This window comes from Rhipicephalus sanguineus, chromosome 1 (genome assembly GCF_013339695.2).
Source record: "Rhipicephalus sanguineus isolate Rsan-2018 chromosome 1, BIME_Rsan_1.4, whole genome shotgun sequence".
Classification (NCBI taxonomy): domain Eukaryota; kingdom Metazoa; phylum Arthropoda; class Arachnida; order Ixodida; family Ixodidae; genus Rhipicephalus; species Rhipicephalus sanguineus.
This window is the reverse complement of record NC_051176.1, coordinates 288177205-288198842: the sequence shown is the minus strand read 5'-3', so window position 1 is coordinate 288198842 and position 21638 is coordinate 288177205. Positions and strand designations below refer to the sequence as shown.

The following is a 21638-nucleotide window of genomic DNA, read 5'->3' as shown; positions in this document are numbered from 1 at the left end:
TGGATGTCTCCACATTCAATGAGAACACGCTCCGCCGTTTCCTTATCTTCCCCGCAGCCCGTGCATTGTTCTTCTTCTTTACTAAATCTCGCCTTATAACTACCCGTTCTAAGGCAACCCGATCTCGCTTCAAACAGTAAAGCGCTGCTCCTTGAATTATCGTAAAATGCCTCCCTCCTTATTTCATTTTTTGAAATAAGGAGGGCGATCGCGTTCCACTGCTGCCACTGCATGAACGCGCAAACTGCGCTACGGGTGATAGCGTCCCTCTCCGTCGGGCAAGGTCTGTGACGTCACGGAGGGAGTGCGCAGGCCTTCTCTTGTAGGTGGGGGTGACCGGGCACGAGACGGCAGCGTGTTACTACACTGACCACCGAGCCGTCTTTGTGGCAATAGAGAAATAGCGTTGAGCAAAAAATAAATATACATGTCACATAATGCGTACACCATGTGTGTGTCATTGAAGCAGCAGTAAGCATGATAATCAAGCTAATCCTAGACAAGGAGAGCTAAGAATAATGAGCTGAACCTTAGCTCACGCTACGTATATCCTGGCATAGACGAGCTAAGCCACTATAATTTTTTCTACAATTGCACCGCTACTACCCTACTGCCACCCTCCGAAAGCTGTATGCACCTTATGTGGTTTTGCATTGCCTCCAGGAGGGAGGCACCTCACCTGGTTTTGCACTGCCTCCGTGATGGGCCCACGGTTGACCAAGCTAAGATACGTATGATATCATCATCATGTGACGTCACTATGACGTCATAATGACGTCACCAATTATGGCGATCTGTGACGTCATGATGGCATATGATGACATCATCACGCGATGGCGATTTTTTTCATCACTTGTGTGGACGCCGACGGGAGACGCCGTCGCGGCACGCCGGTCAATTTTTACCTTTGATGAGGCACCTAAGGCTTTCGCCTTGAAAAGTGGTTGTAGCTTACTTTCACAACGGAATAAATTTTGGATAAATTGGGGTAATGTGTCTCAGGCACATTTCCTCTGTTTGTACACATTTTACGCACTGATCGCATACATGGCCGCATCAGAGTTCGCTACTCAAGCTGCTTTGCTGACTGCATTTTACCACCGCAGCTATATAACCTCCATCTTGAAGCCGGCTAAACACAACGTGAGAAAGAAGAACCACGAATTACTGGCAGACAATAAGAGAATTTGTATAGAATGAGTTTTCCATTTGTGTGAGGTGTACTCATGTTAACATTTATTTCGTTATTGCGTTTCAGAGCGAAAATCCGGGGCTTAGATGCACATTGCGTCGCTCATCGATACCGAGCATGCCGCCGCATGCCGGGACCGGGCTGCACAAATATTACACCATCTACCGCTAAATGGGACCATAAGGCGATGCGAAGCCGGAGCACTTGCACGATCGCGTTCCATTGGCTTTCGTTGGGCATGCTACCGACCTCGCGTCGTGGAACGCGAAGAGGAACGCTGCGCGCGTCGTGTCTTTCCTCTAGCCTTGCCGTTAATTCTCACAGGGCGAGCGGGGAACGCGGTCGTCAGGCGCGCGAGGGGGGGAGCCTAAGAGATGAGAGAGAGGGGGACGGGACGTGCATGCGCTGGCGCTCATCACGGCGTTGCGAGAGAGGCGATGCGAAGCAGCGTTTCGGCATGTCGAGACCGCTTTTCAGAGTGGGAGTGTATTGGGGTAGAGGGAGAGGGGAAGTTGAGAGGTGGAAAGGGGAGAGAGGAAGTAGAGAGGCGGAGGGAAGAGGGGAAGCGGAGAGGGGGGAGGGGGAGGAGGTGTGTGGAGAGGACGTATATTGAGAGGGTTTGCGCATGCGCAGTAAGGGTGGTCACGCCGCACACCACCACCGGTTTGAGCTCCGCTAAAAGATGCTTCGCATCTAAAAAACGACTGCGAAACTCCCATTAACAGCTTGTCTGCAAAACATTTCTAACGCGCTCTGGCTGAGGAAAGCGCAACAAGATGGAGCTATACCAGCGTTGCTCTGCCGTGAACGTCTCCGGTGTTTCGGTGTTCCAAAAACTCAAACACGTTGCTCCGATCATTTGTGCGCCTCGCAATTTCTTTCTTGCTAAAAAAGAAAAGGAAACGAACCGTCAAGTGGACATATTAGCGGAATTCGTGAAGAGGAATGGTAAAAAGAGCAAGTATCCAGCAGCAGGTGCAATTGCGGTGCGAATTTTCGACATTTATGCTTACGCACACTTTTATAGTGTTCTGATTCCGCGTTTCTTCAACTAAGTGAGCGTTCTTATACTTGTCGTGTCGTGCTTAAAGGGACAGTAAAGAGCAAAACGATTTTTCTCATATTAGTAAAGTACTCTTTCACGATACCAAAAACATCACGCTTGCTGCGAGAAGACGCTTAGTAAGCGAGAAAACACGCAAAAACAAAATGTGGGTGGCGACGCCACCTTGAAGTTACCGCACCATTCGCCGTGACGTCACATGTTTTGACAACGCCTACTACGGACTACTTGGTTCCTAATCGGTAAAAATGAAGTACATTGTCCTCTGAGGGGGCCATAGACTTAACATACCAAGTTTGGGGTAATTTTGTTGAGCCAATGGCACCAAGATACGATAAATACACTTTGAAATCCGTGACGTCACGCGGGGAGATTTCGGCGCGAAATTTAAAAATGAAACTTTGAACTTGATTTTCTCCTCTATTAATAAACCTATGATGGCGAAATTAACGACATTAGAGTTCTCAGAGCACAATTTATCGATCTAGGGCGATTCATCGTTTCTCTTTAGTGTCAGTTTAAAAAGTATGTGCGTACTTCGCTGTTGGCGCCAGAAAGCTGTAATGACGTGCACGGTGCCCGAATCCCTTTATTAGGCCACTAATGTTTAATTACATACAATGAGACGTAACCTGATAACTTTATTCCACGCAACTGAAATGGAAAAAATGGGGACGACGCTGAGTCTGATTTTACGTTCAAAGCTATTGGTTCAAGTTTTCACATTTGGCTGCCCGCCCTCGCAACTTAATCACCATTTACCGTCATGTGAAGCCGTGTTCACAAAAGGATCTTGCGCTAGAATTTGTTGTAAAAGAAAGTTTTCACTAATCATTATATGAAGATATGTGGCTGGTGAATGAGGAAGGTTACGTACATCGAAACATCATGTGAATCCGGCTTCTGGTTTTTCGAACGGTTATAGCGTGCCTTTTATTTTTCGCTATGATTATTTTGCGAATATGGGCCCTGAAACACACAATACCCCTTCAAACTCTGGGGCCTACGGTCACAAGATGAACAACGGCCCTTTTCTTATCTACGTGTCCTTCACAGTTCCTCCTCGCGCTAAAAATAGTACAACGAGCAAGCTTCAATTTTTGGAGCCGCTCGGGTCCCATAATATCGAAAGTTTCCTCTGTCAGCTTCGGAACGAAACGTCAGGGCGAGAACTTTGTGTGCATATACGCACTGACCGGAGAGCGCTGCATACACAGCAAACCCAGAAAAGCAGCGGTGAACGCGATCTTACGAAGCCGGGAAAAAAGAAAAGAGCCGTTATGGTACCGAGACTTAAATCATATTATTCCGGCTGCAGTCTGGAACTGGACCCCGTAATTTATTAAGTGGAGAAAAAAAAATGATGTACGACCACCATGCAGGGAAATGGAGGAGCATGTAAATTAAAGACGACACAACCCGCCGTTCTCTACCATTACTTCGATGTTCTTGCTTCATTCGAACGAGACCGTAACGCATTTCCCTTTCCTCCCTTTTTTATTCCCCCATTTTCCCGCACCCTTTTAATGAAGCGAACTTGAGAGAATAAAAAAAAAGAAGCACGTAAGAAAAGCGTAAGCAGGGATATCCTGGCGCCGCTCTCCGAAGAAGGCGTGTGTATACGTGCCTGCCGCTGTCGGTGCAGACGAGGCACGTCGGCGAGCCGTGAATAATAAATGCAATAGAAAGTCGAGTGTCGAAACCGATTGCGATAGCGAACCCAATTAAATCAGTGCGCCTGTCGCGCAGCTTATAAAAGGCGCAAGGAAATTTGACGAGGAGCCATGCGTCTGCGGCACCGAGTCGATAAAGGGAACGTCGCGGCTGAAGGAGATGCATACGGCCGAGAGCGTTTTGCATTGGAACACTCGGTATGCGCGCTGAAGGCGCATCGGGCGACTTCGTGCACTGCCCTCTGTCTTTGTTCCACTTTGATTAATGCACGGGGACATGCGAACGGAGAGCACGGCGACGTGATGGTTTCAGTTCGGACGGAAAACGAGGACTGCCTTTAGACGGCAACGCCGTGCTGCTCTCCTGCCGAGTGCTCCTCGAGGAAAGTAGCGATTCGGGCGAGTTTGTAGAGCTTCATCATGGCGCGCTTGTGTCGTCGGTTTCCTTCTTTTTCGTATTCGTGTGCGCGCGCTACTTTACGAACATGCTACTTCTTATGAAGGCAAAAGCCTGAGATGCCTCATCAAATGCGAAACTTGACCGTCGGCGTCAACACGAGGGATCCAAAAGATCATCATCATGTGATGACTTCGCCATATGACGTCACATAATGTGACTTTGCATAATGACGTCATCACACGATATTCTCGCTTGGTCAAAGGTGGGCCGATCATGGAGGCAGTGCAAAACCATGTTAGGTGCAGAAAGCTTTTGTAGGGGGACCGGGGAGGCTCAATACATCAGCTGAAAAGAAAAAGGAAGAGATGATGGTTTTCGCCTTCGAGTCGTCTTAGGCGAATGTATGAAGGAGCCTTGGAGGTTTCCTTTCTTTTTCTTTTTTGCGAATGACGTCGTCTCCAAGTCGCCATTCGTTTTATACCCTGTTCATGCTTCGTGCCGAAAGCGAGGGATAAAGGTTAAGCGAAAGGCGGGGAGGTAAACCAGCAGATGAATATGCGAAAATACTTCACAGTAGTTGTTTTATGTACTCGTAGGAGAGTTAAGTGCCGGGCCTGTTCTGCCCGAGTACGGAGTTGTCAATTCAACCGCAACGCACCAGTTTACGATGTACAGGGCGAGCTCAATGGGCTTGGTGGCAGCCGCCTGCGTGAAGGGCCATTGTTCTTCTATAGACTCGGCTTTCTATTTCTAGAAAATCCGATCCTAGAGAAAGGGGCGGGGGAAGGGTTGTTCAAAAGAGCTTGATGCTCTTGTGCTTTCAGTGTTGGTAGTCAGGCCCCACGCATTATAAAGAGCGGCCATGGTCGCAAACGTGCCGATCCCCCGCGGTAAAGCACCGAGGTTCGTGGTTTCGGGAAAGTCGCCCAGTTTTCTATACCTCGCTTAATAAGCTTACCTCCGATAAGCTCCCACGGCGCACGATAACACAGAGAAAGCCCCAATCTCTCGGCGACGGCCGAGCTGCGTGCGGCCCACAAGCAAGTCCGCCGCATCGCAGTTGCCCGTGGTTTGAGCGAGGCTGCCGCATTCTAATGTTCTACGCTGTGTATGCTGCATACGCAAGGAATGGTCATGCAAACTTCTTCCATGGCCTGAACGCGACTAATTATATCGCATCAATGACGATATTCAATACGTGTCCTCCGTATTTCAGTTACAATCATGGCAGTCTCAATTCGACGGCAGTGAAATAAGAAGTTTCTGTTGCTACTTTAAACTTTATTGAGACATTTTACTGCGGGGTATGCAATAAGTATATGTTTCTTTGTGAATATTACATCCGGGGCCGCATTAATTTATTTACCTTGGAATGACTAGAGAGGCTGAAATCTGAGCCGCAAAGCTCATTCTTGTATATTCGAGTTTTCGTAACGTTTAGTATAGTTTTCACAAGTTGTTATTACATGTTTTCTTTCAGCATCCCTAGTTAAAATGCTCGTTTGTACACGCTGAAATGCCTTTATTAGACAGCCACCGAATGACCTTATGAGACTTGTCGGATTTATGGTAGAAAAATCCTAAGACTACGAACTAAAGGACCGTAATATTTTAGAATAACTTGAGCAGTAAATTTAATAAAAACGCCCGGGTGTGTCCAGATAAGATCGAACACGAGGTCCCGGTCACCATTCCCGATTGTGATGAAATTTACTGTAGGTCTAGGCATTACACCCAGAACAATGGTTTCGCAGTTAGTTTTGCGAAAAAAAAATTTCGTTCGCCTGAAAAAAAATATACAAATTTTGGCCGCAAAAAAACGCTTTTCCGCCAATTTCGCGATTTCTGAATTTTGAGCGCACCTAGGGGAAAAACGGTGCACTTCTTCGTCACAATATTTATTCCCCTTAAAGAACAAGTGAGATACAATCTAATGAGTTTATTATTTCTCTTGCTTGTCGAAGTACTTTTAAAGAAAAAAAAATCACAACTTGGCAAATCGCACAAAATACCTGTATTTCAGGAATTTATTGCTGCAAGCAAGGTAAAGTGAGGATAATAGAAATCGGTACATATTAACTTTAATACTTTCGCTCTCTTTTGAAATAATTTGCGTGGTTTTATCGCGCTCCGTTTTACTTGATAATTGGGCTGAAGCGTAAGTGATTTACCAAAAACGCCGAAATTCGAAAAAAATTTTCTCAAAAAGGCCATTAAATTTTTTTTTAAATCCCTCTGATTGAAGTGAAGGACGTCATCTACCATTGTGCAGAAAAAAACGTTGCATTATTTTGGTTGCTAACAAGTTATAGTGCGTCAAATGTGACCATGCCAGCCGAGCGGCCGCGTCGTTCGTTATGGGCTGAAACTCGGATATAATTTGCTAAAAATACTTGTACGCGACATAATCACAAATCAGCAGCATCACACCAACAAATGCGCAGCCCGGTGTCATGGTTCAGCAAGCTTTGTCTTGCGATCAGCCGCTTGACAAACCCGCAGCAGCGGCCGCTCGATGCTGCGGCACTCACCGTTACATGAGCGCCGCTTCGACGGCGGATGAGCTCCGTTTGCGCGTGAAAACTACGCTAAGAGGACGAGTGAGATAAGGAATGCATCACTGTGAAAGTTAAAGGGCGTTATGTGCCAACAAATGTCATAGTATGCAACGAAAACACTTAGCGTAGTTTTCACGCGCAAGCGGGGCTCATCCGCCGTCGAAGCGGCACTCATGTAGCGGTGAGTGCCCGCAGCATCGAGCGGCCGCTGCTGCGGGTTTGTCAAGCGGCTGATCGCAAGACAAGCTTGCTGAACCATGACACCGGGCTGCGCATTTGTTGGTGTGGAGCTGCTGATTTGTGATTATGTCGCGTACAAGTATTTTTAGCAAATTATATCCGAGTTTCAGCCCATAACGAACGACGCGGCCGCTAGGCTGGCTTGGTCACATTTGACGCACTGTAACTTGTTAGCAACCAAAATAATGCAACGTTTTCTTTTTCTGCACAATGGTAGATGACGTCCTTGACTTCAATCTGAGGGATTAAAAAAAAAAATTTTAAATGGCCTTTTTGAGAAAATATTTTCAAAGTTCCGCGTTTTTGGTAAATCACTTACGTTTTCAGCCCAATTATCAAGTAAAACGGAGCGCGATAAAACCACGCAAATTATTTAAAAGAGAGCAAAAGTATCAAAGTTAATACGTACCGATTTGTATTATCCTCACTTGTACTTGCTTGCAGTAATAAATTCCTGAAATACAGGCATTTTGTGCGATTTTTTTCTTTAAAAGTGCTTCGACAAGCAAAGGAAACAATAGACTCATAAGATTGCATTTTACTTGTTATTTAAGGGGAATAAATATTGTGACGAAGAAGTGCACCGTTTTTCCCTAGGTGCGCTCGAAATTCAGAAATCGCGAAATTGGCGGAAAAGCGTTTTTTGCGGCCAAAATTTGTATATTTTTTTTTTCAGGCGAACAAATTTTTTTTCGCAAAACCAACTGCGAAACCATTGTGCTGGGTGTAATGCCTAGACCTACAGTAAATTTCATCACAATCGGGAATGGTGACCGGGACCTCGTGTTCGATCTTATCTGGACACCCCCCCCCCCCCCCCTGACACACGGCCGAGTTATAAAGCCCTTTGATGTCACACTATGCGCCTTCACACTGCACTAACGGATCCCTTACAAAAATAAGTTTTGCCGGTGACACATGTACTCACATAATCTCCGTCAGGCCCGTAACTAGGGGGGGGGTTGAGGGGGTTCTGACCCCCCCCCCCCCCGAAATTTTTTTGATGCTTTAACTTTTCGGGTGATACTAAAATATTTACACGCCTTCACAGCGACCACCAGCTGCCAAAGTTACACTGCAACTTTCCTGGCATTGCTTCCCTCTTCTTGCTTTCTTCAAACCTACCCTTTTACCAGAACACCTCAGCGCTCCCTCCCCCGCATGCGCACCTGCCCTATTTGTACAGCTTTGCGCTTCGCCCTCGCGTTCCTTCGTCTTTCACCCCGTAGCAGCTCCTTTATTGATTCCAGATGCTTTCCTTGTGCATTGCCGCTGGAGAAGTTATCCGTCTGTGCGGACCGCACGTGTCGGCTTTTGGTTCCTACGAAAAGCGCGTCTCCTTCTGTGAAGGTAAACAGTTCGACAGCAACGGCAACACCAACACGACGTGCGCAAATTTACCAGGGAATGAAACCCCTAAGCGGAAAAACTCAGCGGCGCATTCCGAGGACGCAGGCTGCAGGGTAAACTTTTCTCAAACTGTAGTCCTCGCCACCGAAACGAATCATCGAAGATGACACCTACTGAAAGACTGGCATATCCTAGCAACTTCGAACAACCTTAACCACACGCAAGGAAATCTACCTCTTCTGTACACAGAAGGTATATGCGCCTCCCTACAAAGCGCACAAAGCGAGGATACAGCCGGCACACAATCCGGCACCAGCGGTCAACTTTCACAGGAGAGAAAAAACGCCGCCAAGCTGGGCTGCGCGCGGGAGTACAGAGGCTGACGTCACAGCCTACAAAGTGCATTTTTGGGGGGTCACGGCTATTTAATTAGCGCAGCCCAGAGAGAATTATGCAGGCGCCCAGGGAGCCGTCTGTGAAAAGGTGACTTTTTCACAGGAACGGAGCAACACCTCCTTTCTGGACTGTACCACGGGAGTGCAAATGTCTCGGCAGTGCATTCTTGGGGGTTCACGTATATTAAGGGGAGTATGCAGTGCCCATGGAGTCTTCTGTGAAAAGGTCTTTAAGTAGCGTTAATCCAGTTTGCTGCAGCTGGAGTACAATAATGGGCCTGCATGCACACCAGCTGTAGCGGCGTTCAGAAAACACATGCGCCACGCGGGAGCCGGCGCGTTCATCACACTTCTACATTCTAGCCACTGTAAAGTGGATAAGAGAGGAAGAAAACATCGCCCGCCGTTCACGCCAGGCAGTCGAAGCAGTCGCAAACGTCTTTTTGGAGCCACTGGCCACTTCTGTGTGCGTGCACAGGATTGCGGCAGCAAAATGAAAAGACACTCTGCAGCAACGAAGCAAAGGAGTCTTGCGTATATATTTCCTGCGCGGCATTGATTCTTGTTCATTTCTCACGTGCGTATGTACCACAGTGCTTGAGGTTATTATCATCATTGTAATTGTCACATACAAACGGCTGTCATTGCGAGGTTACCTTAATTTCAGAAAATGGCCACGGAAATTATCAAAGAGCAGCGACCCGTACCCCAGCTACAATGGCAAGCGCGCCGTGCTCTTACTATAGCGTTTCTTAAGGACAACTGGAACTGACCGCGCGTCGCTGCTGCTGTCTCAGTATTTATGTGAACTGAATTGAGCCTTTATTTTTCTTGCGTACCATTGCTGTGACTTGCGTACCGTTGAAGTGACTAATACCAGCCTTTTGTTAGCGCAATGCGCCGAAAAGATTTTCCATCCTTGCCTCTACATACTTGACGTGCCCATCTTTGGCCCCAGTCCACGAACAAGCTCGTAGGCCGCAATGTTAGCAGATCCCGTGTCCGAGCACGTCCTTGCCTGTCATGTAGGGCGTGCGTGCCGTGTGCTTTCGCCAGAGGCTGGACACGCGTGCGTCAAAGTAATCCTCGGTAGGTGGCTCGGGAAGTGACACCAATAGATAACAGAATGCCTGCGCGCTATGATTGTGGCGTCACGCGAAGGCCGACGCTCTCACTGGAAACCTTCTATGCAGAAAGAACGAAAAACCACGTTCCCGGAGAAAAAAAGAGAGAATGATCGGTCTTGCCAGGTTTACACCGCTTAAATGCCTGCCTCCGCGCTTATTGCCCAGCTCGAAGCGCTCCCAGAGCTAGTCCTCTTAATTGTTCCGCGAGCCACTCGTATAGATAGGGTACTTCGCATGGGTTTTCGTACCAAATATGGAGCTACATATGATGTCCTAATGCGGCGTATCTGCAGAGAAACGCATGTAGCGCTCAAAGCAGCTGCGGCTGCTGCCTCTGCACGGTCGGATAAGGCTTGTTTACACTCCGATGTTCGATGCGCTTGGCGCCGGCGTCCAAGGGTGTGTCCCAATACTCAACGTAGACGGCTAAATAGACAGCTAAGCGGACAGCGGCCACCTTAAGTTCCATTGCACTTTTCACTGTAGCCGGCAAAATAGAAAGCTTGGCCCAGACAGCATCGGAGACGAATACGATGCAGGATACTTTGCGGTCCAAACAAGATGGCGGTCGGACAGAAGGCTATAAAGTCTCCGAATGTGTGGCCAGCTAAAAGAAAGACATCTTCAGGGTTTGCTAAACGCTTAATTTGAGCTAGGCTGAAGTTTTTACACATTTGAACACGAAAGAAGTTAATAGCACAGTGATTTCATTAGATATTCTTAGCTTTCGCTTGTCGACGCGAGGTGGCCTCACGTCGCGCAGACGCCATGCAGACGCGTTCCATTCCTCGGGTGACTCGGACTCGATGCTGTCTTCTAAGCTGTCAACGTAGACTGTCTACGATGCTGTCCAGAAAATGGGACAAAGCCAAGAATAGATTTCTACCAAATGCTTACGACCATTTGACAGCAACTTCACGCCCGCTTTAGATACCGAGTTTGAGCCCACCTTCTTTGGCATTATGCGCGAGCTCAGCTGGCTCATGAATGCGCAAGCCCTCCCCACCCACTACCCCACCAGTAATTCCAGTATTACACAATCTCGAGGACCGGCCTACTATTGCGACTACGTCTGAGCCGTTCTGAAACCGAATAAAGGTCTATCCATATCTACTGTCCGTATTCTTTCTTTGTTGCGCTGTTAAGTAAGATGTCTATCCATATACCCGGGCTGGGGTTTGTTTTAAAATCGTTCTTTCTCTCTCCATATATATGACCACACATCGCCTGATGTTTTCTAGCATCAGGCGATGTGTGGGAGTGCCAGGACTTTCACCACTAAACGATCTTGCCTCGGGCGCGTGCGTCCCGCCAGCTGGACACGCGTCGCTGTCTGGTGATACACTGATTCGCGCAATGCTTCGCACCACCATAATTCCCCCGAATTTTGGCCACATCTTTATACATAGAGTGTTTCAGCTAAGAAGCATCGAGTATTAAAAAATTAAACGTAGGTGCTACGCGTCTCCAATTAGCGTGGCATTGTTCTGAGTCATATAGAGCACGTCGGAATATTTTTTCCATGCCGCCCAGCTCGGCAATTAACAAAGATTGCTTAATGAACTTTTTAAATAGTAACTCTAGAGAAGAATCTTCAATACAAAAGTTGTAGCGCTTGTCCAGAAACATCGAATTTTTAAATTTATGCTAAGATAACTCCTCTGCATAACTTTTTTCCGGCCTTTTTCTAAAGCGTGCGAATTAAAAAAAAAATACCACGTGACTTCCGCCTAACGCGCGGCGCTTTTAGTGCCCTCAAATGTAAGTTGAACGAATTATCAAAGGTTGCTTCGCGCACGAAGGTCGATTGAGCAGGCTACCGGTGACTACGATGGACGGTAAATTATAGGGGCGTACCGTCTAAATAAAAAAAAATCACAGCATATCCACGGAGTGAATGATGATGAGTGGGCGAAGCTGCGGAGGTTCATCGGTAAACCGTGAATCTTCCGTGAATTCTGCCCAGTACATCATCACCGACGTGAGATCGGGCGCGTTTATACTAAAGGTTCGATGAGTTATGACGACTTGCAGCTCACTTTAATTTTACATGTACGCTGTGAATTTTCATTGTTTAGAAAACCATTGCTTTAGAAAAATCTGGCGTCTTTCGTTAAGCAGCTGGCGTCTTTTCGTTTTGCTTTAGAAACATCTGGCGTTCTTTCGTTTTGCTTTTACAAAACATCTGGCGTCTTTCGTTGGTTTATTTCATCAATCAACGGCGTTTTGAACAAAATTTTTATTGTTTAATCACGCACAGGAGAAATCTCACCAGGCACTACCTTGGAGGTAAACAATGGCTGCTAATGGGAATGAGAGACAGAAGAAGTCGGCTTTTAGCTAACACTTACACTTCTACTAACGTTTCCTACTGGAACATGCCAATAGCTGCTAATGGGGAATGAGAGACAGAAGAATTCGGCTTTTAGTTAACGCGCACGCTGCGAATTTTTTATTGTTCAACAACGCACATGAAAAATCTCCCACCGGCACCACCTTGGAGGTCAAAGCGTAAGACTTGTTACGGACTACGACTACTACTACTACTACGACGACGACGACTACGAGGGACGAACGGGTGCCGCCTTAAGGAGCTTCGCCCCTAAAAAAACTACGAAAGCTCGGCCACCACGTGCGAGTGAATCTTTTATCTCGGTCCTTCATCCCGCTGTTACCCTCACCTCTTCCAATGTGTTTCTTCATTGGTGCGAAAAGGAAAAATGCCTATGCAGCATCAAATGCTACCTACGGTCTCATGTAGCATCTGCTCCGTGGCTGCCGCTTTTTCGTTGAAGAAATTTGTTGCTGTTGTTGTTGTTGTCGAAACGGTATGCTTATTTTGTCGCTTAACCTCCATCGCAGTCACCGATAACCTGTTCCCTCGATCTGCGTCAGCGAAGCAGCCTTTGATAATTCGTTCAACTTGCCTTTGAGAACCCCCCGTGGGTAGCTTAGCAGATAAGGTGTTGCTCTGGCAAGGCCGAGAGCGCGGCTTCGATTCCCAGCCACCGCGGTCGCCTTTAGACGGGGGCCGAAATGCAAAAACACCCCTCTACTTGAGTCCCACACTACGATGGGCCACATAAACATATCGTTTCTCTGGCATATGTAACGCCCCTCAATTTAACTGCGTGAAAAACTCGTAAACTCTTTATTTTGTGTCAGTATTTTGAGCGAATGTGTGCCGGTATGAGCTTGTGCGTGTGTTCAAAAATGAAGCTTACAGACAGCGAGAGAGAATGGAGAGAGAGGTAGGAGTTTAATCAGAGCTACACTCTAAACGTGGTAACCGATAAATGTGATTTTGTGCACCTATATAGTAAGGGTTACATTAGCTTTGAGTGCATACATTCTGAACTTGGTAACCCTTACAATCGGTGCACAAAATAACATTTATCGGTTACCACGTTTAGAGTGTCATGTGCTTTCTGCTACCACGCTATACCCGCAAACTTCTTAATCTCATCGACCCACCTAACTTTCTGACTCCCCCTGGCGCGTTTGCCTTCTTTTGGAATCCAGTCAGTTATTGACCAACAGTTATTTTGCCTACTCACTACATGCCCTGCCCATGTCCAATTCATCTTCTTGATTTCGACTAAGATGTCCTTAACACCCGTTCCCTGACCCATTCTGCTCTATTCTTGTCCCTTAAGGTTACACCTATCATTTCCCTTTCCATTGCTCGCTGCGCCGTCCTCAGCTTAAGCTGAACCCTCTTTTTAAGCCTCCAGGTTTCTGCTCCGTAGGTGAGTGCCGGTAAGATGTAGCTGCTATATACCTTCCTCTTCAGGGATAGTGGTAAACAACCCTTCAATGATTTGAGAATGCTTGCCGAATGAGCCCCATCCCATCCTTATTCTCCTAGTTACTTCACTCTCATGGTTCGGCTCCTGCGGTTACTACCTGTCCTAAGTAGACGTATTACTCTACAAATTCCAGTTCCTCGCTATCGGTCGCAAAGCGCTGTTCTCTTCCGAGACCGTTGCGCATTACCTAGGGTAGACTGGCGGAACGTGGGAGAGGCTTTTGCCCTGCAGTGGGCGTAGTCAGGCTGACGATGATGACGACGTTTAGAGTGTAGTTGCGGTTGGCTACCCTTGCACAAAGGCAGGACGTGCGAAGATAAAAAGAGGAGAGGGAAGGTGAGGAGAGAAAGAGACAAGCACATGCAGACAAGTCCTTTTTTTTATTTGAACGTACTGCAGGCTCAAACGGCCCTTGAAGGAGTGGTTACAGAGGTAACAAAAAGGCGATAATTAATAGAAATGAATGGTTTGCACTTTAGTAACAAAGGATTCTACAGTATTACAATTCACAATACTATTAGGTAAGTCGTTCCAGTGAGAGATTGCTGAGGGAAAGAGTGAATATTTGTGCGTGTTGACGCGGCTTGAAGCTTGCCTAATTGTTTTACTGTGGCTAGTCCTTGATGAGTGTAGGAAATGATGAAGTAAATAACGTGACTTTTGAATTTTGAAATGACCATAGTACATAAAATAAATGAATTTTAGCTTTGAAACTATTCTTCGCTGTGAAAGTAGTTCTAGGTTTGCTTTCGCTAATAGTTCAGAGACACTGAATTGTCTAGAATAAACAGGGTATACGAATCTAGCCGCTAGTTCTTGCATGCGCTCAACTTTATGTTTTTGGTAGAGGCTCCAAATTAAATCAGCATATTCTAATGATGGTCTAACAAGTGTTTTATAGGCATTTAATTTCACATGCTGCGAAGTATTGCGTAACTTCCTCGCAAAGAAAGAGTAGTTTACGTTCGGCGGTCTTACAAATGGAGGAGATGTGAGGTTCCCAGTTAAGATTCGACGTGAGGATAAGGCCCAAGCATTTTACTTGGTGGCATTTTTCGAGTGCAGTGTTACGAAGAGTATAACTGAAATCGAGAGGACTTTTCTTGACGGTAAACGTGATACACTTGGTTTTTGACGCACTAAGTCTCGTGCCTCATGTGTCACACCACGAATAGATAGATTGTAGTGAATTATTCAGTTGGATTTGTTCACTTAGATTACGGTATGCTGTTTATACTACACAGTCATCGGCAAAAGCCGCATTTGGACCGTTCCATCAACATTGAACTGGATATCAATGACGTATACAGGCTGTTCCACACTTAGGGGAAAACTCGCATCTTATTGTAATGCACTCCGAGTTTTCCCCTAAGCCTGAAACAGCCTGTAAATGAGATAAAAGGGATATCGATCATCTGCATATCCGAGTGTCCCCTTTTAAAGGCCACAGCAAAATGGGAAATGGTCTTTCAGTACGAATGTGGTGAAAGAAAAAAAAAGTTGAAAATTAAGGCTGTATGTTGCTGCACAGCCTTTACGTGACCCCCCCCCCCCCCCCCCCCCCGACCGATTCAGCATTGCGTACTCTCTGTCGCTCAACGCCAGATGCTTTAAACTGGACAAGAGTCTTGGAGTGCTCGACTCCGTGTTCCGTGTTTCCTTTCGGCTCAAAAGCGGCGCAGAAAGTGGCACCAACCCTTTCCAACCACCGCTTCTGCCCGCATGCATGTCCTCCAGCACGTATACTGGCCGGACACGTGCGTGAACGTGTATACTTTGCAAACCTTCCGAATGCGGCGCCATAGCTCGTAAGCCGGATTTTCCGAAGCAATTCCGCTCCGGCATCTGCATATCCGCGGTTTTCGTCCTCTCTACTTTCTACTTCTTTAGCTTATTTCTCGTCGCGGTATAATCGATGAGGGAAGCGAAAGCGAGGGTGGGAGCGAGTGCTGCGCAGTGGTTTTATGCGTTTACGTTCTGCGATGATTGATGGGCAGAGCGCGAGAGAGCAAGTGCCCACTTGCTGTTCAGAGACGAACTCATTTTTCTGCCGAACGCTTTCTTCCTTTTTCCACCCTCTCGTGCCCCATTTCTTTCTAAGACGTACAAATGCTCATGTTTCGTCGCTACTTCTGAGAAGCTCAGCGCGTACTTCGCGGGCTCAGCGGCGCGATATGTAATAAACGCTGTGAGGTGCGACCTCCGGCTCATAAAACTTTCAGTGTCCTAATCTCGGGACACGTGCGGGTCCACGCAGGGCGTTCGTATATCGCACACGCACTGTATGTCGCCCCTCCAGGAGCCCATGTTCTGCCGCGAGATGAAGAATCGCCAAATAGAAAATAATGTACAGACGGGTACACTGTTAAAGGGGACACTTGCGTGCAGGACATGTTTGAATTTTGCTCTCTTGCAAAAACATAGTTGCTTAGATTTGCATAATACTACTGATGGTTGACAGTTCTGCCTCTTTTTGACAGACTCATGGAGTGCACGAACAATGTTTCCCTGTCAACTTGCTGTCAGACTGTCAGCAAAATGAAAGGTGCTCATTGGAGCGTTCCCTTTAACAGTGGACCATACTGTACATATATGTGAAAGGTTTTAACCAGGATATTATTAGAAAATAGCGGCAAGCCTGTGAAACATCTCCGTGAAACGAAATGAACAGAGACGCAGACCCAATTTGCAAGTTCACACTACTGGCTGTTCCATGTATTTCAATGCGTGAAATCTATGATTAACCCCGTGTCTTTCAGGAACTGTGCATCTGTGATCTGTGTCCTTTAAAAAGAACAACACGGGACAATAGTTTCGCTGCGGCAAATGCTGCCATTAGGGAATAATGAAGAGCTGTTGCTGTAGAGTGGGAACACGCTCTGTGAATGTTGAGCCCGTAGATGACATTAGACAGTGTTTTTACTCAGCGGCGGAGGCTTGCGTGCGTGCTCGATGGTGAACTAGTCTAGAAGAGCAATCTTTCGAGTTTCATTGGTAGGCGAAAACAGATTGATCTGACTTGCATAATCCAAAAGGTGGAATGTTGGAGCATATTCAACCTGCGTTTTACCCGCCCCGCGATCTCGTTCTTTCATTTCCAGCATCGTTCCCCGCTGGCTAGACTAGTCACATAAATTTGACATCAGGAGATTGGAATAAAATCGCAATAGAATAGCGTTACACTATAGCATTCCAAGATGGTCATGTATGCTCCTATAGTTGGCGCAGAGTAGACAATATGTATATGAATGGCAAAACATTTATGTACAAACTCGAAATTATCCGCATACATGAACAGCAACAATGCCAGTCGCACTGATAGTTGGGCGAGTTGGTAAGGGTTCATATGACACGGCGCAACGAAAAACACGAAACACGACGATGAGGAAGACACGACGACAAGCGCTGGCGCTTGTCTTCGTGTCTTCTTCATCGTCGTGTTTCGTGTTGTTTGTTGCGCCGTTTCATAAATATGAATGTTAGTCAGTTGCTTGGTTTGGACTGAAATAACGTGAGCACGGAGGCACGCACGCACACACATGTTGCAGGCATATTGAAAGATTTCATCCTAATCGACATCGTATCCTCAGCTTTGTAACTATGGTTAATACAACTTAGGATTAAATATTGCGACGAGCGCAGAGAAATCAAGTTGCGCGCATTGCTCCGTATTCTGATGCTGCGATACGGCAAGGACACGCCCACCTCTTAAACTATGTGCAATCGCCCACTAACTTACGCTGCGCGCTTCTGCAGAATTCAGGCGCTAATAAGACAAATAGTGGAGCGCGTTTTTCCCTAGCCTTTCGTAAGCGGCGCCCCAGTGTCGACAGGCGACCTCGCTCGAGAGGCAGCGGTTGCACACACCGGACCACGGTGGCTTTGTGCTGACCGGCCGCCTGCGCACGTTTCGAGGAGAAAAAATATGAGCAAAGAGAAAATGGACCGTGTTCTCTCTTACTTTGGAAATAGCGTAGCGGCGTTGGGAGCAAATGGTCGTGTTCGAAAGCAAACAGTGGGCACTTTGTTCGCACTCGTGCGGAGAAAAACAATGATGTGTGCGTTGAAGCAGGATGGTCTAACAAGTAGAAGTACAATGTAACGGAAGCGACAAAAACAAAGAACAGCCAGAACCTGTTGGAGTACGGAACTGCTCGACGTATAAAATGGATTGAAAACACTCTCTACACTTTGTAAACATGTACGATCCGTGAACAAGAGTGTTCTGAAAGCGCGGATATTGTAGCATTTAGGTGCGGGTACGGGATAAACCGTCAATAGGACAACAGTTGTCGCATCCTCACAGAGAGTACACATGAAGGCGCAGCAGAATTGCGTAGACACCAGATTCTTCTTGTTGGATTACAGTTGGTGTGCTCGATAAAAACAGCGCAGTGTTAGGACATCTTCAATGTTAGCAACATTTAGCCGGTTTTAGTGTCTTCGAGATGGCATGGGAGCAACAAAAGCTGCGTATGTCGGCGCCTTAACCAAAGACTGCAGGCAAGGGGTGATGTACGCCGATGTTGGTGAAGTAACACAAAAGAAAGAAAAAAAAAAACTTGCGTTTTTGTTTAGGTTTTTTTAAGAACAGAAAGGATACCTCATCGCTCAGAACAAATACCCGAAAACAATTCACTTTTGCCGACACGCGGCCTCGTGTCTACAAAAGGCGTTCATGCTACATTCCATAAAAGTAAAATATAATTAAGGCCTGTTTTTGCTCTGCTCTAATTAATGTTCTCATTCGGTGCAAGTACCTATTGTGAATTTTACGTGATAAATTATTGACATTATTTGTCGCTGTCCCCAACGAGGCTTAGCTGCATGCCATGCGAGGGACAAGGCGACAGCGAATCTATAAGTTCTCGCATTCAACCATGTTTCCTCTGAGCTCCAGCCAGCAGCATGGTTGGCGCCTGTTGTTGCTGCATGCGAGTTGGCAGACAGTGACAGCTTTCAAGGAACGCTGGAGAAACAGACAGCATTGCAGGCAGCTTCAGCTGGTACGCAACACGTGCCCGAACTGACAACGCAACGCTACAACCTGTCGACGCGATGCTTCCTCGTGGAAACTGCGCGTGCTCGATGGGCCTTCGAGTGGCAGCGGCGCATTTCGCAAACCTTCGTCATTTCTTCGTTGCTTACTTGCTGCGACTTTAGAATCGGAAATAGCGTGCCGCCTTGACGTGAAGAGTCGCGAGGAAGCGACGGCACTAATTTTCGACAAGGCAGTCGGCACGCTGCAGCTTAGTCGAACCAGAGCTGCAAGTGCGGTATTTTCGCCGCGTGTTACTCGGCTACGGGCCATAGACGGGCAAAGCGGGCCGGCGCGCGACGGCCTGGCCGTTCTGGCGCCCCCGGCGCGCGCCGGCGTCGCTCGTAGGCGGCGACGGGAGCACCGAGAGGAGCGCATCCTCGCTCGCCGGGCGGCGCATCGGCGCGCTCACCTGGGATCAGGGCGGCAAGCAGCATCAGCAGCGGCGGCAGAAGCAGCCCGGTCATAGTGGAGCCTGGCCCGCTAGGCGCTCTGCAGCATGAATGGGACCGAACGCGCCGGCAGCCCCGGGTCATCTCTCGCGCAGGCGCGCAGCCGACGCCAACAGGGTTGTGACGTCACGCGGCGCGGGAGGATGGAGTTCGGGGAGGAAGAGTACTTCCGGGCCCCGGGTTCCGCCGCCGCCGGGCGTCAATGTGCGCGACGCCAGCGACGCCGTCGCTCTGGTGGCCGGCCCAGCCAGGCTTCCCTGAATTGTTCTGGCGAATGAGGCAGCGTCACCGGTGCACAACAAGCTCATTCCATCTTGTTTTAATGCGAATTAGATGTTTAAACACGAACCAAGCGGTTTACTCACGTTATCTTCCTTCCTTTGTTTCTATTTTTAAAATATATTCGTATTACAGGACGTGCAACAGCTTCAGGCTTTGCTCATCGGACTTGGCAACCCAGCCGGTTGCCGTGCGACTACTGCCTGCGTCAGCCAAATCTATGCAGGCTGTAGCTGCATGCAAGTGGGAAGAGCTTCCCTTTTGCCTGTGTTGCGAGGCGCACATTAATATAACTAAGCAATTAAATGGTAAAAGGAAACCGCTAGAGAATTACCTGTGATTAGCTGCGTGATTGTGACGAGTATGTTAGCTCAGTGCACGCCTAGACAAGCAGCTGTGGAGGATTTTCTACGCACGAGAACAAAGGGAGCGTTACAAAACTTTGCTGAGCGGAACGTAATGTTGCCAGCAGTCATCATCATCATCATCATCAGCCTGTCTACGCCCACTGCAGGGCAAAGGCCTCTCCAATGTTCCGCCAATCAACCCGGTCCTGTGCTTTCCGCTGCCACGTTATACCCGCAAACTTCTTAATCTCATCTACCCACCTAATTTTCTGTCTCCCCCTCGCGCGTTTGCCATCTCTTGGAATCCAGTCAGTTACCCTTAATGACCACCGGTTATCCTGCCGACGTGCTACGTGCCCGGCCCATATCCATTTCTTCTTCTTGATTTCAACTATGATGTCCTTTACGCCCGTTTGTTCCCTGACCCACTCTGCTCTCTTCCTGTCTCTTAAGGCTACACCTATCATTTTCCTTTCCATCGCTCGATGCGTCGTCCTCAATTTAAGTTGAACCCTCTTTGTAAGACTCCAGGTTTCTGCTCCGTAGGTAAGTACCGGTAAGATGCAGCTGTTATATACCTTCCTCTTCAGGGATAGTGGTAGATTGCCATTCATGATTTGATAATGGTTGCCGAATGAGCCCCAACCCATCCTTATTCTTCTAGTTATTTCACTCTCATGGTTCGGCTCCGCGGTTACTACCTGTCCTAAGTAGACGTACTCCTTTACAACTTCCAGTGTCTCGCCACCTATCGCAAAGCGCTGTTCTCTGCCAAGATTGTTCCACATTACTTTAGTTTTATGCATATTAATTTTCAGACCTACTCTTCTACTTTCCGTATCCAGTTCAGTAATCATGAGCTGTAATTCGTCTCCCGCGTTACTCATCAATGCAATGTCATCAGCGAATCGCAGGTTACTGAGATACTCTCCATTAACTCTTATCCCTAACTCTTCCCAATCTAGGGCCCTGAAAACCTCCTGTAAACACGCGGTGAATAACATTGGAGTGATCGTGTCTCCCTGCCGTACGCCCTTCTTTATTGGGATTCTGTCGCTTTCTTTATGGAGGACTATGGTGGCTGTGGATCCGCTGTAGATTTCTTCCATTATGTTTATATAGGCTTCGTCGATGCCTTGATTCCGCAGTGCCTGCATGACTGCTGATGTCTCCACCGAATCAAATGCCTTCTCGTAATCTATGAAGGCTATGTATAGGGGTTGGTTGTATTCCGCGCATTTCTCTATCACCCGATTGATAGTATGAATATGGTCTATTGTTGAGAATCCTGTACGAAATCCTGCCTGGTCCCTTGGTTGATTGAACTCTAATGTCGTATTAATTCTGTTAATACAGCAGTCATGGCTGTATTAAGACGGAAGAGTTCGAATAGCTTCAATGCGTATTTCCGGCCACGTCAGCATGGTGTTGCAGAATATATTTCAATGTTGGCAGTGTATACGCCCAACCCGCTCACGAGCAGTTATAGTACTAGATGTATAGAGCTCCGTCAGGGCGATTTGTTTCTGATGTAGACCTACTATAATACAACTTCTCTCTTTCGTCATATATTTTTTACTTGAAGTGCATCACGAAGGGCGCAAATAATTCAATAACATTATCGATAGCTCGCCTGTTTAACGGAGCACGTAATGTTTTATTAAAATATTACAGGATGTGTTAATTATTATGTTTGTTTTGTCGTCTTTATGTGT

The 21638-nt window shown here is 47.2% G+C and overlaps 1 protein-coding gene across 1 annotated transcript in view; it reads right to left on the bottom strand.

Annotated features, from left to right (window-relative positions):
• Nucleotides 1-19381, bottom strand: part of LOC119379215 (uncharacterized) — an 82729-nt gene extending 63348 nt beyond the window's left edge. The window contains exon 1 of the mRNA XM_037648446.2: nt 19258-19381. Coding sequence (XP_037504374.2) covers nt 19258-19381 — 124 coding nt within the window. The remainder of the gene's footprint in view (nt 1-19257) is intronic.
• Nucleotides 19382-21638: the final 2257 nt, after the last annotated feature.